Here is an 18,942-nt window from a genome sequence, read left to right as displayed (position 1 = left end):
CATCATGCTTGCTTGTGTTGACCCACCAATGACAGGAGAATAGTCGGTGAAGCCAGTACCTGTCTGATGATGTAGATACAGCTGAAAACAGGATATGCAGGGGTCAAAACAGTTGGCAACCGCGGTCCATATTCAGACAGTGGTCTGCCAGTTTAGTACTCCAGCATTATCCTCTTACCATTATAACAAAAAATACAATTGGTCCAATTCTAACCAAATATTGAATACCCTTTCTATCATTTCTATCATCTCGTACAAGTAAACTTGCAGCTTGGGACACCTAAAAAAACATGTGAATCCTGTCTGATCCTATATCTCCACATTTAACACCTTAACGACGCTGAAAGTCAGAGTCTGTGACCGGCAAAAACACCTTCTGAAGGCCCTGAGGCCTGCCATAGTGAGGTTCCTATCATGCCCTGCTATGGGAAAAGCGATCAGATGAGTGCATGTTAAAGTATCCTGGGGTGACTTAAAATAAAGCCTCATGCACATGACCTTATATGTTGGGCGATCCAAAAAACATGGATGTTTCACTTCTGTAGAAATGGCATCAATAAAACCCACATATTACGCAAAAAATGAGCCCTAATACAGCTCCATAGATATAAATATAAAAAAAAATTATGGAAGTTAGAATATGGAAATACAAAGAACAAAAAAGGTTTATTTTTTAAAGTGTGAAAAACACAATAAAAAAAGCATTAAAACGAAAGAAAAATTATAAAAATGTGGTATCGCTGTAATTGTACTGAAAAGAAGAGTGAAGCCAAGTGGTCAGTTTTACCACGTAGGGAATGCCATAAAAACAAAGCCCATAAATCTGACAGAATTGTGTGTTTTTTCCCAATTCCACCCCATTTGGCATGGTTTTCCTGCTCCCTACTACATCGTATACAATATTAAATTGCAAAAAAAACATGCCTTCATACAGCTATATGAACAGAAAAATATAAAAAAACGTTATGGCCCCCAGAAGACGAAGAGGGAAAAATGAAGACTGATAGTGGATTAATCATTTTGGTGCATTTGTATCATAAACATTCCATGACATTATTTGCCAGAAAAATGTTAAACATTGTGGCATTTTACACCATATTCTAGGCACAATAAAGCAAATGTGAACCATTTTTCTAACATCTATAACATACTTTAATTTTTTTTTTTTGAACAACACCACAAATACAATCATACCGCATATGAACCATTTAACCATAAATACTCCCCGAGAACTCAAAATAGTACCACCTACTATGAAAAAATGGAGAATCATTGCATCCTTAAGGGGTTAATACAGTTTTTATTCTCCTTATAATCACTCCTATAAAGAAAATTAGGTGTTTAGTGTCATCTATCTACCATAAAATACTGTGTTGTCTTAGGCCCCATGCAAACAATTGTATCTGTTTTGCGGTCCACAAATCGCGGATCCGCAAAACACGGATACTGGCCTTTTGCATCCTGCATTTTCCCATTCCACAAGTCCTGCCCTGTGTTAGAAATGCTATTTTTGTCTACAAAACAGACAACAAATCGGACATGCACTATTTTGTTTGTGGGCCACAGAACATACCTGTGCTGTCCGCATCGTTTGCAGCTCAATTGAAATGAATGTGTCCACATACAAGCCACAAAAAAATGAATATAATATGTGGACCAAAAATACTGGTGTGTGCTAAGGCCTTATGTGAAGGATTGGGTGCAACCTTCGGAATGATACTCTAAATATTAAGCCATATTTCTTCATTCAGTTGTTCACCCAAATCTACCTGCCAGTGTGCCCTAGATTTATGCTGCAATTTACCTGATGATGCGCTAATCAATTTCCTATATATACGCAAGACTGAACTGTCTACCACTAACCTTTTGTACAAAATGCCTTCTACTTAGGAGTGACGTGGGTATAGATCTCTGCAAACTGCGGATCCGTAAAACAAGAACACCGGCCATGTGCGTTCCAATTTTTGCGGACCTCACATGTCCGGAACTATTATAGAAATGCCTTTTCTTGTCCATGGCTGCGGACAAGAATAGGACATGTTCTATTTTTCTGCGGGGCCCCGGAAAGGAAGTGCGCATGTGGACAGCACACTGTGTGCTGTCCGCATCTTTTGCGGCCCCATTGAAAATGAATTGGTCCGCACCCAAATGCGGAACGGATGCGGACCCATTTTGGGGATATGTGAATGGACCCTTATGTGGAGTTTGCAACCACTTCCTTCTCCTTATCTTCAAAAGAAATGACAAACCTTTAGCATGAACATCCCTGAACATTCAGTTGCCATTGTTTTTCACTCAAAACCTGGTTTTCTGTATCACAATGGAATTGTCCAGCTTTTTATAAGTTGTTAAATTCTTCCCTTCACACCCAGACCTGTTGCATCAAACATACTTACCTGTACCCCACTGCTCCTTTCCGGCTCCTTTGGTCCACTGTTCTCTTCGCCACTTTCTGGTCCGCCACATGTAAACTTATTGCATGGACGGGGGTCATGTGCGCCGCTGCAGCCAGTGATTGCCCGCAACAGTGATGTGTCCCCCAAGTGGCACATGACCCAGTGAGGACGAAAATTTAAAACTTATAAAAAGCTGGACAACCCCACTAATGAATCAATTAGGAAATCAAAGCAACCACATGATTCAGCAGTTATAGTTAACGCGACTGCTTCTGTATTCGATGACAGTTGAATTATATAAAATTTAACAATATTACAAAAGAACAAAATGAAACAATAATATATTCAATTTATAAATAAGGAGTGGATAGTATATGCTCCAAAAGGATACAAGATGATGAAACATCATTTTACAAAAAAATAAATAAAAAACAAACAAACAACTATTAATTACTTACCTTGAACAAGGAGGTGCAAAGTAGCACAATGTAACAGCAGGTAATGTAGCCATTGCTTTAGCATCTTCATTGCTCAATAAGGAACTTATTAATAAGACATCTGTTCTCCTGGGTCACTTGCTGCTCAGCTTATTGTAGGCAGTAATCCCAATGTATAACAGGCTGGAAGTCTTGTTGGTTCTGCAGTCAGACACCTCTGAAGCGTCCATGTAACCCAGTCAGGTGACTGACAAACACCTTCAGCAGTTTGTTCAGTAAATATTTTGGATCATACTTGCAAATATTTAGATTTTTTCTTTGTTTTATCTTATAGTGTGGTGTCTGTCAAGTTTTTCTAGATGTTTTTTTCAGACAGATTTCACAGTTCAGTGTCCCTATATATACTACCAGAGGAAGCGCCAAATTTATGTAGAGGTGTAGGCCACTACATAAGTTTGGCACTTCACCTAGCAGGCCATGCAACAGGCTTAACTCTCTTGCTGAGCTAGATTTAAGCCCTTTTCCATGGCAAAAACTGGTGTGGAAATCCTGCCAGCCCGCCCCCCTACTCCCACTTCTTTGAAAAGTTGCAAACTTTACCACACAAATGGCTTACAACAAAATTTGCAACCTACAGTGCTGCCCATAATTATTCATACCCCTGGTAAATTTTGACTTAAAGCTACCTTTATTCAACCAGCAAGTATGGGCAGCACTGTGGGCATTATTGTGGAAAAAACATTTTTTAAACTTTTATTTACATTTGAGCAAATAATACAAGATCATCCGCCCTGTGGAAAATCTCAGATGAAGTGGTCAGAAGCCAAAAGTGACACCTGTGCCGGCCAGGAGGATAGTTAGAGAGGTGAAAAAGAATCCAAGGATCACCACCAAGGCCATCCTGGTGAATCTGGGCTCTGCTGGTGGAAATGTCTCAAGGCAGACAATCCAACGGACACTGCACACTGCTGGGTTCCACGGATGCAGACCAAGGAAGACGCCACTTCTCCAGATAAGGCACACAAAAGCTCGCTTGGCCTTTGCAAAAGCTCATCTGAACAAGGAAGAAGACTTCTGGTCTTCTGTGTTATGGTCAGATAAAACAAAAATGGAATTGTTTGGTCACAATGATGTTTCCTTCATTTACAGTAAAAAAGGAGAAGCCTTCAACCCAAAGAACACCATCCCCACTGTCAAACATGTTGGTGGGAACCTAATGCTTTTTGGGGTGTTTTTCAGCCAATGGACCAGGGAACCTAATCACCGTAAACGGCACCATGAAAAAAGAGCAGTACATGAGTATTCTCAACGACATCAGGCAGTCTGCAGAGAAACTTGACCTTGGGCACCTGTGGACATTTCAGCATGACAATGACCCAAAAAACACAGCAAAAGTGGTGAAGAAATGGTTAGCAGACAACAACATTAACGTTTTGGAGTCGCCCAGCCAGAGTCCAGACTTGAATCCAATTGAGAATCTGTGGAGGGAGCTAAAGATCAGGGTGATGGTAAGAAGACCCTCCAACCTGAAATATTTGGAGCTCATTGCTAAAGATGAATGGGCAAAAATACCTGTGGAGACATGCAAAAAGCTGGTCTGCAATTATAGGAAGCGTTTGATTGCTGTAATAGCCAATAAAGGCTTTTCTATTGATTATTGAGAAGGGTATGAATAATTTTGGACTGGACACTTTTTGCTCAAATGTAAATAAAAGCTGAGAAATGTTTTTTTTTACCACAATAATGCCTCTTGTACAACGTCTTATTATCTTTTGGGAGACACCTATGTCATTTCCCATAAAAAAATTACTTGTTGTTGAATAAAAGTAACTTTAAGTCAAAATTTGCCAGGGGTATGAATAATTATGGGCAGCACTGTATTTATACCACAAAAGTGGCGTGAGTAGATTGGTTAATGTCCCCCATTGTATACATAAACTTAACAACAAAACTACAATACCAAGTAGGAAAAGCTATGAAATTATGGAAATCAGAAGATTGATAGATATGTTAATGATGATCAAATTGTTAAAAAAAAAAAAAAAAAAGCAAACAGCTACTGTTGCATTTGCTGACCAATGATGTCCCAGATGTGCTGGATGGGAGAGAAGTCTGGAGATGATGCAGGCCAAGGTAGTATGTTTAGGCCATGCAGGCTGCTTACAGTAACATGAGCAACTGTAGTGCCCTGGAGCATGGGTACTTTGAAGTCTGGACATTTGTGATCATTTGCCTATTTCCCCTATGCAAAGTTATACACGTCTTACTTTTTCACTTAAAGGGGTTAACTTGCACTGTTTAATACTATGTAACTGCATTTTATACATATGTTGTGATATATATCCTGTTCATTTGCAAGGCTTTTTGGAAAGGGTAAATGAATACTGAGAGACTTTTGGGACTTTGAATGAGAAGCTGGTAATTTTTCACAGCTAACATAGGGTTTAAAGAAGAGCATGTTTTGGACGGAAAAAGACAGACTTGTTTACCACAAAAACCAGACAGACTGGCCTTTTGAATGTCTGGTTTAGCTCTATTGTTATGTTTGAAAACCTGTTTGTGTTTGGAAAAACTGCTGTATCATTGCTACTGAGTATCATTGAAGCTCTAATGTAAGTCTATGTCAGATAGGAGTTGAAACATTGTGACTGTTTGTGCTGAGTTTCTCCACTCCACCCCTCTCGCTAGTAGCTTCTAGTTCAACCAGAAATTGTATATAAGGAGAGCAGTCATATTCCCGAAATCAATCTAATGCCAAGCGGGTACGGTACCTGAAATGAAGACTAGAGGGGTCTGGCTACTATATATCATGCCACCCCATGCCTAATTTTGCGAGCAGGACCAGTGTGACATTCCCTTGTGAAGGCCTCTGTCCAATGTCTGGCTATCATTATGTCTGAAACAAAAGTGGGACTCATTGCTGAAGAGGATAGACCTCCATTCCCATTATGTAGTGGGACAGCCTTTGAGAGTGATGGACCAATATCTATAAAGAGATAGGATCAAGAATGGGTCAAACACAAATAGATCATATGCTGACAATCCAGAATGCCAAATTGCCCAGTTTCTGTTCTTTGTGCAGTCGGTGCCTCCTCATCAGCTTGGGAGATGTATTGGTAGAGGCGTTTCCACCTCCAGTTATGATACACAGAGTGCTTATTAAAATCAAGAGGAAACATTTCTTTCTGGCCTTACAGTGCATTGTTCCCAGAGACGAATCTGCCATTAGGCAATGTGAGGCGATCACCTCAGGTAGATAGAAGAGGATGAAGGGATATTACAGGGAAAACCCTCCTGTGTTGTTCAGCTGCCCGCCCTATAGTGGAAGCGTGCGGGCTGGCAGCTGAACAACAGTGATAAATCCTCCTTAACTCCGTAACTGAGGCAGCGTAGGGTTAATCCGCCTTTGAAGGAAAAGTGGTGCCACCCACCCACGGGCTAGGAGGCTGAGAGAAGTGCTGTGTATAGCCAAGGTGATGCTGTACAGAGATATGGTCTGGGTCTGGAGCTCATCAAGAAGAGAGAAGGGGCAAAGACCTTGTGAGTATGTGTACTGACCTACCTGCTTCCTCAGTGTGTGTGTGTGTTTACATGTACTGTATGCATGTGCATCATATATACTGTATGTGTGTGACAGTGTGAATATCTTTTAAAGATACATACACAGTTATAGAAATGCACACGCAATATATATATATATATATATATATATATATATATATATATATATATATATATATATATATATACACTCACCTAAAGAATTATTAGGAACACCATACTAATACGGTGTTGGACCCCCTTTTGCCTTTAGAACTGCCTTAATTCTACGTGGCATTGATTCAACAAGGTGTTGATAGCATTCTTTAGAAATGTCAGCCCATATTGATAGGATAGCATCTTGCAGTTAATGGAGATTTGAGGGATGCACATCCAGGGCACAAAGCTCCCGTTCCACCACATCCCAAAGATGCTCTATTGGGTTGAGATCTGGTGACTGTGGGGGCCATTTTAGTACAGTGAACTCATTGTCATGTTCAAGAAACCAATTTGAAATGATTCGAGCTTTGTGACATGGTGCATTATCCTGCTGGAAGTAGCCATCAGAGGATGGGTACATGGTGGTCATGAAGGGATGGACATGGTCAGAAACAATGCTCAGGTAGCCCGTGGCATTTAAACGATTGCCAATTGGCACTAAGGGGCTTAAAGTGTGCCCAGAAAACATCCCCCACACCATTACACCACCACCACCAGCCTGCACAGTGGTAACAAGGCATGATGGATACATGTTCTCATTCTGTTTACGCCAAATTCGGACTCTACCATTTGAATGTCTCAAAATCGAGACTCATCAGACCAGGCAACATTTTTCCAGTCTTCAACAGTCCAATTTTGGTGAGCTCGTGCAAATTGTAGCCTCTTTTTCCTATTTGTAGTGGAGATAAGTGGTACCCGGTGGGGTCTTCTGCTGTTGTAGCCCACCTTTCTTTCCCATTCTGACATTCAGTTTGGAGTTCAGGAGATTGTCTTGACCAGGACCACAACCCTACATGCATTGAAGCAACTGCCATGTGATTGGTTGAGTAGATAATTACATTAATGAGAAATAGAACAGGTGTTCCTAATAATTCTTTAGGTGAGTGTATATACACACACACACACACACATTTTCTGCTTTATAAGACATACCCGATGATAAGACGCACCAAGGTTTTTGAGGAGGAAAATAAGAAAAAAAAATATTTTGAACCTAAAGGTGTGCTTTTGGTGGGTTTTGAACGAATAGTGGTCTGTGGGTAACACTATTATGGGGGATCTGTGGATGACACTGTTATGGGGGGGTCTGTGGCTGATGCATTGTTATGGGGATCTGTGGATCACACACTGATATGGGGGAAGATCTGTGAACGACGCACTGTTATGGGGGGATCTGTGGATGATGCATTGTTATGGGGAGATCTGTGGATGACACTGTTATGGGGGATCTGTGGATGACACACTAATATGGGGAGATATGTGGATGACGCACTGTTATTGGGGGGATCTATGGATGACACTATTATAGGGGATCTGTGGATGACACACTGATATGGGGAGATATGTGGATGACGCACTGTTATTGGGGGGGATCTATGGATTACACTATTATAGGGGATCTGTGGATGACACACTGATATGGGGAGATATGTGGATGATGCACTGTTATTGGGGGGATCTATGGATGACACTATTATAGGGGATCTGTGGATGACACTATTATAGGGGATCTGTGGATGACACTGTTATGGGGGGATCTGTGGATGACACACTGATATGGGGAGATATGTGGATGACGCACTGTTATTGGGGGGATCTATGGATGACACTATTATAGGGGATCTGTGGATGACACACTGATATGGGGAGATATGTAGATGACGCATTGTTATTGGGGGGATCTGTGGATGACACACATATAGCATCTTATGGTAGTCCCCTCATGGCCCTATGTGTTACAGTATTACGTTATTAATGTCCCCCCTCATGTCCCTGTGTGAATAGTGACCCCATTACACCGGGCCCCGCTAACAGAAGTCTTTGCATGTAAAGTCTGTTTATTTAATGCTCAAGCAGTGAATCTGGTTTGTTAGTAGTACTCACTTTTTAAAGCGGCGGGCAGGCTGGCAGCGTAACGTCACTCACTCAGTCACGTTACTGCTCCACTAGCTTCATTAATGAAGTGGGAGAAGCATGACCGAGTGAGTGATGTTACGCTGCCGGCCTGCCCGCCGCTTTGATAGTGAGTACTACTAACAAACCAGAGCCACTGCTTGAGCATTAAATAAACAGACTTTACATGTAAAGACTGCTGTTAGCGGGGCCCGATATAATGGAGTACAGGGGCTGCACCGGGGCCCGCCGCTAGTGCAACAGCAATTGCCGGCCTCCAGCCCCTCCTCCCACCGCGCGTGATAGAGGTTTACTGTAACTGATACATCGCAGGCCGCGCTGTGCAGCATAGTTGCCGGCGAGGTATCAGTGTCAGACATTCAAAAATTGCACCATTCCCTTTATAAGACGCATTGTCATTTTCCTTTCCCCCAACTTTGGGGGGGAGGGGGAAGTGTGTCTTATAAAGCGAAAATACCGGGATAAGCAATCAGTTCATGTCATCCACATAAAGTCAAGCAGTCTCGAGGCTCCTTTAGAAGCCTCCACAGGCTAGTGTTTGCTTCACTAGCGCCATGCAGGGTGTGATCTGCAGCCTCTCACACAACAGACGCACCCTGCTTCCTGCTGCTCACTTTTAAAACACAATCGTTGACATGGGCCACGTATAAACCCGCCGGAGTGGATCGTGAGGAGTAAGCACTCGCCCAGCTCTTTGCTTACTGTAAAAGCCAGGCCCGAATTAGCTGAAACCAGCTATGCTACTCAACAAGAGCGTCCACTATCTATTCTAGTGGACGCACAAGCTAACGGCTTTTACACCACCAAGGCCGGTTACCTTGGTGGCGCGTCTCAGGGGCAGCCCAGCAACCCTCGATATGCATCTCCTTAATAGGTTTCTTGCACCATTCTCAGAGATACAGACCGTCCTTCATATATGAGGCCTGTCATTGCCTCACATTGCCTCACAATATATAAAACATGAACATCGATTCCCATACTGTTAGGCCATTCAGTGGAATACATCAACCACTGTTAGAAAATAAATAAAATGACTGTGCTGTATACATTGCCTACAGTGGCCTGCTGTGAATAATGGCCAGCACATAACACACTCTTAGGTCACGTTCCCACAGTGTTTTTTTGGCAGCAGAACTATGGCGTGGACATGTGCACCGAAATTTTCTGGAGGGCCACGTGGTTTCAGTCACCTATGCGTTTCAATGGGAGGCAAATCGCAGAGTGGTGGTTTAAAGCCGTAGCTGCACTAAGAACAGACAAATCCGTGGTCAATGCATCCGTGGCTTTAAACTGAATGGGGGTGCTATTTATGTGTTTGCCTCAGGCAGCAGATAGGCTAGATGCACCCCTGATTGTTCCTGATGTGATTTCAACTTTCAGGGGAGGAGTACCCTGCCTTTCAAATCACAGAAGACTGAAGATCTTCTTAACCAGTGAAGGTTTTTCCACCTTAAATAGCTTACTTCTGGCAGCTTGGTGCCTGAGGAAAAGATCCTTCAGAGGAAAGGATTTCTATCCTGCTGGCTGCTATCCTTCAACTGTTAAGGCCTTTGACCTGGTATGCATGAGGTTCCATGTCTGGTGTCAGGCACAAGCTGTCCAAAAGTTGATTTACCTAAAGTGCTAAGGTTTTGGCAAAACAACTGACAAAGGGCTGAAGCCTAGTACTAGAAAAGTTCACTTTGCTGCATTTCATGCATTGTTCCATGGGAGATTTTCAGCTCGGCAGTTGGTTCAAAGACTTTTTAAGGTATTAAATCATCTAAGGTCTTTTGTTAGGAATCCTTGTTTTACAGTACAGTCAGGGACGTAGCTAAAGGCTCATGGACCCTGGTGCAAGAGTTCATCTTGGGCCCCCTTCCCTCAGTGCCTTGTGACCAGGGACAGGGGAGCACATAGGCTTCATGCTGCCTGAGGCAAAAATTTAAACTTCACCCCCCCCCCATACAAAATTTTTGACCTAACCCCTTCCCTCCAGCCAGAGGTGTAACTGGACCAGCATGCACTTTCTATTATACCAGTGTCTTGTTGTGCACCACAAGGGTCTTTGGGCCCCCTCAGGCTCCTGGGCCCGGTAGCGACTGCTACCTCTGCACCCCCTATAGCTACGCCCCTGAGTACAGTACCTGAGATCTCACAGAAGTTCTCAGTTATCTTTGGATCTCTTCGAGCCATTGCCTGAGGTTTTTCTCAACTTGTTGTCTTGCAATCTTGCAAGTCTTACGGGCCCTTTACACAGGCCGACAATCCCACAGATTATCGCTAATGTGTGTTCATAGTGGTGTAAATGTACCGCCGATTACACGATAAATGAGCGAAGGGTAAGGTTCTTATCTGTAACCTGAAGTATAAAAGGTTACATCGCGATCTGCCGGCGGCCCCTGCCAGCGCAGACCACTGTCATTAGACAGCTGCAGTCACAGGGAGATGTGCCGTGGCCAGCTGGAATAATACACGCCTGTAGCACTCTGCTACAAGCGTGTATTACATTGAAGAAGAAGAAAGTCGTCAGGGAGCGCTTTTTCTTATGTAAGAGCGCCACCTGCTGGCTTTAAAATTAAATGTCAGCCTGCAGGCTGGGAATTAACCTCTTCTTGCCTTGACTGTGGCACAAAGGGGTTAATTCACTTAAAAGAAAAGTAAATAAACAAAAAAAATATATATATTTTTTAAAGATATAGCAATAGTTACTAGTATTAGCAATAGTAATTAGACTACGTACACACCCATACAAACATCCCGCCCCTTTTTAGTTTATAAAAAATTAAATAAAAAAATAATATTTATTATTTTTATATATATATTTATTAGTTTTAGCAATAGTATAGTGGCATTTGTATGTTTAAAATATACAAACATACACACATTTGTTTATTTTATAAATCTAGGTATTTGTTTTAGCTATATTTTGTATAGCAGTTTTTTTTCTATGTAAAATATACAAATGCACTCAAAAAGGTAAAAAAAAAATTTCAAATGTCCAAATTTCCCCAAGATGAATACCTTAGGTGAATAACATTTAAAAAAAGTCACTTTGAAGGTAGGGGTGCACCGAAATGAAAATTCTGGTCCGAAACCGAAAATTCAGGATGCCCTTGACCGAAAACCGAAACCGAAACTGCCTTTTTGCCCAAATACTTTTAAAATACTTTTTTTTAAATGATTTTATTAATAATTCTTGTCACTCTTATTCTACCCCCCCTCCCTTGTCACTCTCATTCTACCCCCTCCCTTGTCACTCTCATTCTACCCCCCCTTGTCACTCTCATTCTACCCCATCCCTTGTCACTCTCATTCTACCCCATCCCTTGTCACTCTCATTCTACCCCCCTTGTCACTCTCATTCTACCCCCCCCCTTGTCACTCTCATTCTACTCCCCCCCTCCCTTGTCACTCTCATTCTACCCCCCTCCCTTGTCACTCTCATTTTATACCCCCCCCCCCTTGTCACTCTCATTTTACACCCCCCCCCCCTTGTCACTCCCTTGTCACCTCTAGTGTAGCCTGTGTAGCGTGGCCGAGCTCTGTTCGGTCCGCGGTACAGGAGCATTTGTTTCTTGTACCCGGCCGGACTGAAAGGAAGTGCACACTAAGTGAGCACTTCCTGTCAGTCCGGCCGGGTACAGGAAACAAAAGCTCCTGTACCGCGGACCGAACAGAGCTCGGCCACGCTACACTAACAACAGCAGTAGCACAGAGCAGACACAGCAGGCTGCGCAGCACTGAGCCGGAGATTCTTTAGAGCGACAAGCGTTTCCAACCATATTTTCTGCCGATATGTACCAATATCGGCCGAAATGGATTAGGCCCATTTTCGGCCGCCGGAATTTCGGTGCACCCCTATTTGAAGGGGCTTGCAGCGTTTTGGCACTGTACAAGATTTTTCTGGCAGTACGATGCTATAAAACAGTAGAATACAGCAATCGAAAAATAGGCCGCCAAAATCTAAAATGCGCTCCAATCTTTTGAAGTCTTGCGGCGGGCCCAGCCAGTAGATAAAATACATAAATAGCGTCCATTTTCAGGGTACAAGCGTACGGGAATGGTTTTAGAAATGGTTTTGTCTAGAAACCTTTTGTAATAGTTAGAAAAAAAAATTGATAAGAAAGGAACATTATATTTTTTCATAATTTACACAATTTTTCCATATATACAGTATATAAATATATAAAAAGAAACGTTTGGCAGCACCAATTCACACCATAAAAGCGGGTGCTATGTCCAGGGAATTTCACTGGTTACCCTTGTAAATAGTCGGAAAAGGACAGCAACTCCAATATTACCAAAAATATTATTTATTGGGCCACAGTGGCACAGTGAGGCGACGTTTCGGCTCAAAATCCAGAGCCTTTCTCAAGCAACAAAACACTAGTGAAAGTGCACATTATAAATAGGTGTACATAATTATAAAATGACAATGATCAATAATCACAATTAGTGCATAAATCAATGAATGAATACATACATAATAGTTTTAAAGGTGACAATATGTAGGGACAAACCCAGTGATATATTGTTATATTCACAATCTTTAACATAATGATGTAAACTTATTATATGCAAAATATAACTATAAGTGGCACCAATATACATCAGCTGCTACAAATATTTTGAATCCCATTAATTAAAAACAAGGAGGAGTAAGAAAGATCAATGGTGACCTACCACAGGGTCAGCGTGTATCCACATGTCTGCAATGGCCACAGTTGGCGTCTAACCCGATGGAATGCGCAGGCGTCGAGATTCGCCCCGGCAAATTCGCGTTATACTCCGTTTAATTGCCGCGTCTCATGTCATTACTTGCGCCGCGGAGTCCAAAGTCTCCATTACTTCTCATGCGCATGCTCACAATACTGCGACCGCAGACGCACCATATTTGATACTGGACAATTGCCCATCATTGATAACTATATATATTATGTGGCTAATCTGAAGGCAAAACGAGGGATCCACGCAACCCTGTCAAGGGGTCATGGTATCCCTACAGTGGGCGTGCGATAAGTGCCCGATCGACACCCCCGTACCGATCGCGCAACAAGTGCCGTCCCAATAACGCCTCCTAAAGATGTCACATATAGGGTTCTCCTTATAAATATATACAATGAGGGATTAATGGGATATATCGGAACATAGCCCGACCCCAATCCGCAATTCAATCCAGGCATAACCAAATTATGGACACGGTCAAAATGTGGAACACGGTGTATCCCAATGTGGCAGGACAGCATAGTCATTCTATAACTCCTCTTCGTGTATCAACCCATCATCTGCAATATAAAATGAACAATATTTGTTTAGAGAAAGAAATAAAATTGTAGGTTGGATCTTATAATAACAACATTTGTGTTTTGTTAATACCTACAACAAATGAAAGCCGAATAGCAGATAGTACATAACATCATAGGGCAAACCACTCCTTCATGTACATACCCCTAGATTGAAATCCACATTGAGGCCATTAGGTCTCAATGTATTCAACGTGTGTATCCAAAATAACTCTTTCCTTTTCAGTAATAAATTCCTATTACCTCCTCGTCTGGGCAAAGGAATATGATCTATAATCCAGCACTTTAATTGGTGTTCTGTATGATTCACCTCCACAAAGTGTTTAGGGATGGGTAAATCCCGAAGTTTTTTCCTAATAGTGGAGCGATGATTATTTATTCTGGTTTTAAGATCCGTAGATATGAGGAAAAAAAGGATTGGTAGGTCCAGCTTGTATTCGTGGTAATCCAAAGCTTTATTCAATATTCAGTAAAATCCAGGTACAGGAATGCAGGTCTACATGTTTCAGGCACAATAAAATCCTAGCCCTTACTCATGACATTTTCCAGTACACTGCAGGAGGTTTTTATAGAGAGGAGGGAGGGACTGACTTTCTCACCTGAGGTAATCAGGCTGAGGTTCAACCACTCCCATCCCATCCACAAAACAACACTCAATTAAAAGCAAACCATAAATTTATGTAGTTTATAAAAACATAAAAAGGAATAACAATGACATATTCAGAAAAAAATATATATAGTAATGATGACGGAACTGGGTGAGAAAAATGAGAAAGGAGGAATACTATATGATCCATGGTTTAAAGATCAATATTGTAGGATGAGGTCAAGTTTTTAATTTTTTTATTCAGACCATGGGGTTGGCGACTTTCTAACTGGAAAATCCAGTAGGATTCTCTATTCAGAAGTTTGCGTTTTCTGTCACCACCTCTTAAAGGTTTTTTGACTTTTTCAATACCTTGTGCTGACATATATGAGACATCCCCACCATGCACTGTGGCAAAGTGGAGACTTGCCGCAGATACATTGCGGTTTGCATGGTGCGGTATGTCTGATATACAGACGTGGACAAAATTGTTGGTACCCTTTGGTCAATGAAAGAAAAAGTCACAATGGTCACAGAAATAACTTTAATCTGACAAAAGTAATAATAAATTAAAATTCTATAAATGTTAACCAATGAAAGTCAGACATTGTTTTTCAACCATGCTTCAACAGAATTATGTAAAAAAATAAACTCATGAAACAGGCATGGACAAAAATGATGGTACCCCTAGAAAACACAGAACATAATGTGACCAAAGGGACATGTTAATTCAAGGTGTGTCCACTAATTAGCATCACAGGTGTCTACAACCTTGTAATCAGCCATTGGGCCTATATATATGGCTCCAGGTAATCACTGTGTTGTTTGGTGATATGGTGTGTACCACACTCGACATGGACCAGAGGAAGCAAAGGAAAGAGCTGTCTCAAGAGATCAGAAAGAAAATTATAGACAAGCATGTTAAAGGTAAAGGCTATAAGACCATCTCCAAGCAACTAGATGTTCCTGTGAGTACAGTTGCACATATTATTCATAAGTTTAAGATCCATGGGACTGTAGCCAACCTCCCTGGACGTGGCCGCAGGAGGAAAATTGATGACAAATCTAAGAGACGGATAATCCGAATGGTAACAAAAGAGCCTAGAAAGACTTCTAAAGAGATTCAAGGTGAACTTCATGCTCAAGGAACATCAGTGTCAGATCGCACCATCCGTCGTTGTTTGAGCCAAAGTGGACTACATGGGAGACGACCAAGGAGGACACCATTGTTGAAAACGAATCATAAAAAAGCAAGACTGGAATATGCCAAACTACATGTTGACAAGCCACAAAGCTTCTGGGAGAATGTCCTGTGGACAGATGAGACAAAAATCGAAGTTTTTGCCAAGGCACATCAGCTGTATGTTCACAGACGAAAAAATGAAGCATATCAAGAAAAGAACACTGTCCCTACTGTGAAACATGGAGGAGGCTCTGTTATGTTCTGGGGCTGCTTTGCTGCGTCTGGCACAGGGTGTCTTGAATCTGTGCAGGGTACAATGAAATCTCAAGACTATCAAGGAATTCTAGAGAGAAATGTACTAGCCAGTGTCAGAAAGCTTGGTCTCAGTCGCAGGTCATGGGTCTTGCAACAGGACAATGACCCAAAACACACCGCTAAAAACACCCAAGAATGGCTAAGAGGAAAAAATTGGACTATTCTAAAGTGGCCTTCTATGAGCCCTGACCTCAATCCTATTGAGCATCTTTGGAAGGAGCTGAAACATGCAGTCTGGAAAAGGCACCCTTCAAACCGGACACAACTGGAGCAGTTTGCTCATGAGGAGTGGGCCAAAATACCTGCTGAGAGGTGCAGATGTCTCATTGACAGTTACAGGAAGCGTTTGATTGCAGTGATTGCCTCAAAAGGTTGCGCAACAAAATATTAAGTTAGGGGTACCATCATTTTTGTCCATGCCTGTTTCATGAGTTTATTTTTTTACATAATTCTGTTGAAGCATGGTTGAAAAACAATGTCTGACTTTCATTGGTTAACATTTATAGAATTTTAATTTATTATTACTTTTGTCAGATTAAAGTTATTTCTGTGACCATTGTGACTTTTTCTTTCATTGACCAAAGGGTACCAACAATTTTGTCCACGTCTGTATGTTTTCTAATGCGCGTTTTTATGGCATTTGTTGTACATCCTATATATTGCAGCTTGCATTTAGTGCATGTTATGCAGTAAATGGCAAAGGTGGTGTTGCAATTGAGAAAGGAGTGAATCTTAAAAGTCTGGCCATTAACAGTAGATTCAAAATTCTGGCTGATTTTCATGTATTTGCAACAAATACAAATGGAATGACCACATTTGTAGTTCCCCTTTGTAGATAACCAAGTGCTCTGAGTAGAGCGAGATTTGTCATTTCTAAAAAGGGAGGGACTTACTGAGCTAGCTATGGTGGGTGCTTTTTTAGCTGCACATTTTACGCCTTTTTGTGCCATTGCTGCCCATGCCTTGTCGCAGGCCAGAACCGGAAAGTGTTTTTTTACAATATTACAAATTTGGGTGTATTCTTTGCTATATTGTGTTACAAAGATATTTTTTCTTTCATGGTTCAATGTCTCTCTGATATTGTGACTGTGTTTTTTCACATTAGTAGTTAATAATGAATTTCTGTCAATGTTTGATACCTCTCTATTGAATTTGTCCAACATTTTTTGTGAATAAGCCCTATGTGTCAATCTTTTAATAATGTTTTCTGCCTCTGTTTTGTAGGTTGACTCGTCACTGCAATTCCTTCTAGCTCTAATTAATTCTCCCTTAGGTATATTCCTGATGGTATGTGTGGGATGGCATGATTGTGCATGCAGTAGTGTATTGCCAGCTGTTTGCTTTCTGTGTGTGCTGGTGTATATGGAGGCTGTGGCGGAGTCCCCCCTGAGTCTGAGATCTAAAAATTCAATGTTATTCGTACTGTGTTGAACGGTAAATTGGATACCATCTACACAGGAATTCAGATAATCCGTGAACAGTGGTACGGCCGCCACATCGCCCGACCAGATAAAGATCAGGTCGTCGATGTAACGGCCATACCACCTCACGTGATCCGAAAAGGGATTAGTGTCGATGAGGAGAAAGCTCCTCTCCCACCATGCCATAAAAATATTAGCGATGGAGGGAGAGAACTTGGCCCCCATCGACACCCCTGATGTCTGCAGGAAAAACTTTCCATCAAACATGAAGTAATTTCGTCTCAGTAGGAAGTCCACCACAGCCACCACATACTCTGATAGCACCACAGAGAAATTTCCAAAGTTTTCCAAAAACCAAACCAGGGAGGTATGGACCATATTATGAGGGATGCTGGGGTAAAGTGCAATTACATCCGCAGTAACCCAAGAGTATTTCTGGGACCATTCCAACTCCTGTATTGCTTGTAAAACTGATTTGGTATCCCTTAAAAAACCAGGAATATTGGGGATCAAAGGTTGCAGAATAACTCTTTCCTTTTCAGTAATAAATTCCTATTACCTCCTCGTCTGGGCAAAGGAATATGATCTATAATCCAGCACTTTAATTGGTGTTCTGTATGATTCACCTCCACAAAGTGTTTAGGGATGGGTAAATCCCGAAGTTTTTTCCTAATAGTGGAGCGATGATTATTTAATCTGGTTTTAAGATCCGTAGATGTCTCACCCACGTACAATAATTTACAGGGGCAACTCAAGACGTAGACCACAAAATTCGAATTACAGGTGAGATAAAAAGAAATTGGGTATCTCACATCAGTCAGCGGATGTATAGCGGATGTATAAACATTTTTCCTTTACATATGTGTTTACAATTGACACAACTAAGGCACGGGAAACAGCCCATGCTACGTTGTGTCAAAGATGTCTGTGTCAAACCAGGTCCCGGACCTATATCAGCATGAACCAGTTGGTCACGTAGGTTTCTGGATCTTTTATAAGAAAAAAGTGGAGGAGATTTAAATTCTGGTACCTGACTGAGGCAACCCCCCAAGATGCCCCAATGTTTAATGATACGATTAATTTGCCAGGACGAATCTCGACGCCTGCGCATTCCATCGGGTTAGACGCCAACTGTGGCCATTGCAGACATGTGGATACACGCTGACCCTGTGGTAGGTCACCATTGATCTTTCTTACTCCTCCTTGTTTTTAATTAATGGGATTCAAAATATTTGTAGCAGCTGATGTATATTGGTGCCACTTATAGTTATATTTTGCATATAATAAGTTTACATCATTATGTTAAAGATTGTGAATATAACAATATATCACTGGGTTTGTCCCTACATATTGTCACCTTTGAAACTATTATGTATGTATTCATTCATTGATTTATGCACTAATTGTGATTATTGATCATTGTCATTTTATAATTATGTACACCTATTTATAATGTGCACTTTTACTAGTGTTTTGTTGCTTGAGAAAGGCTCTGGATTTTGAGCCGAAGCGTCGCCTCACTGTGCCACTGTGGCCCAATAAATAATCTTTTTGATAATATTGGAGTTGCTGTCCTTTTCCGACTATATAAATATATATATATTTTTTTTATATTATATCCATCATCTAATGGCACAAAAGAAAGG

General features: G+C 41.4%; 1 protein-coding gene across 2 annotated transcripts in view; it reads right to left on the bottom strand.

The window, feature by feature from the left end:
* LOC122934218 (protocadherin Fat 4-like) overlaps positions 1-14,311 on the bottom strand; it is a 140,326-nt gene extending 126,015 nt beyond the window's left edge. Inside the window, exon 1 of one of the 2 annotated variants that reach the window (XM_044289521.1) lies at positions 13,937-14,311. Coding sequence is in view for 1 of the 2 variants with exons in the window: in XM_044289519.1 (XP_044145454.1) it covers positions 2,855-2,924 (70 nt within the window). In the remaining variant the exon portion in view is untranslated. Of the gene's footprint in view, positions 1-2,854; positions 3,033-13,936 lie in introns of those variants that run through there. The other variant, XM_044289519.1, reaches the window with a different exon arrangement.
* Positions 14,312-18,942: the final 4,631 nt, after the last annotated feature.

Source organism: Bufo gargarizans, chromosome 4 (assembly GCF_014858855.1).
Source record: "Bufo gargarizans isolate SCDJY-AF-19 chromosome 4, ASM1485885v1, whole genome shotgun sequence".
NCBI lineage: Eukaryota > Metazoa > Chordata > Amphibia > Anura > Bufonidae > Bufo > Bufo gargarizans.
The sequence above is the reverse complement of the archived record's forward strand: the minus strand, read 5'-3'. Positions and strand labels throughout refer to the sequence as shown.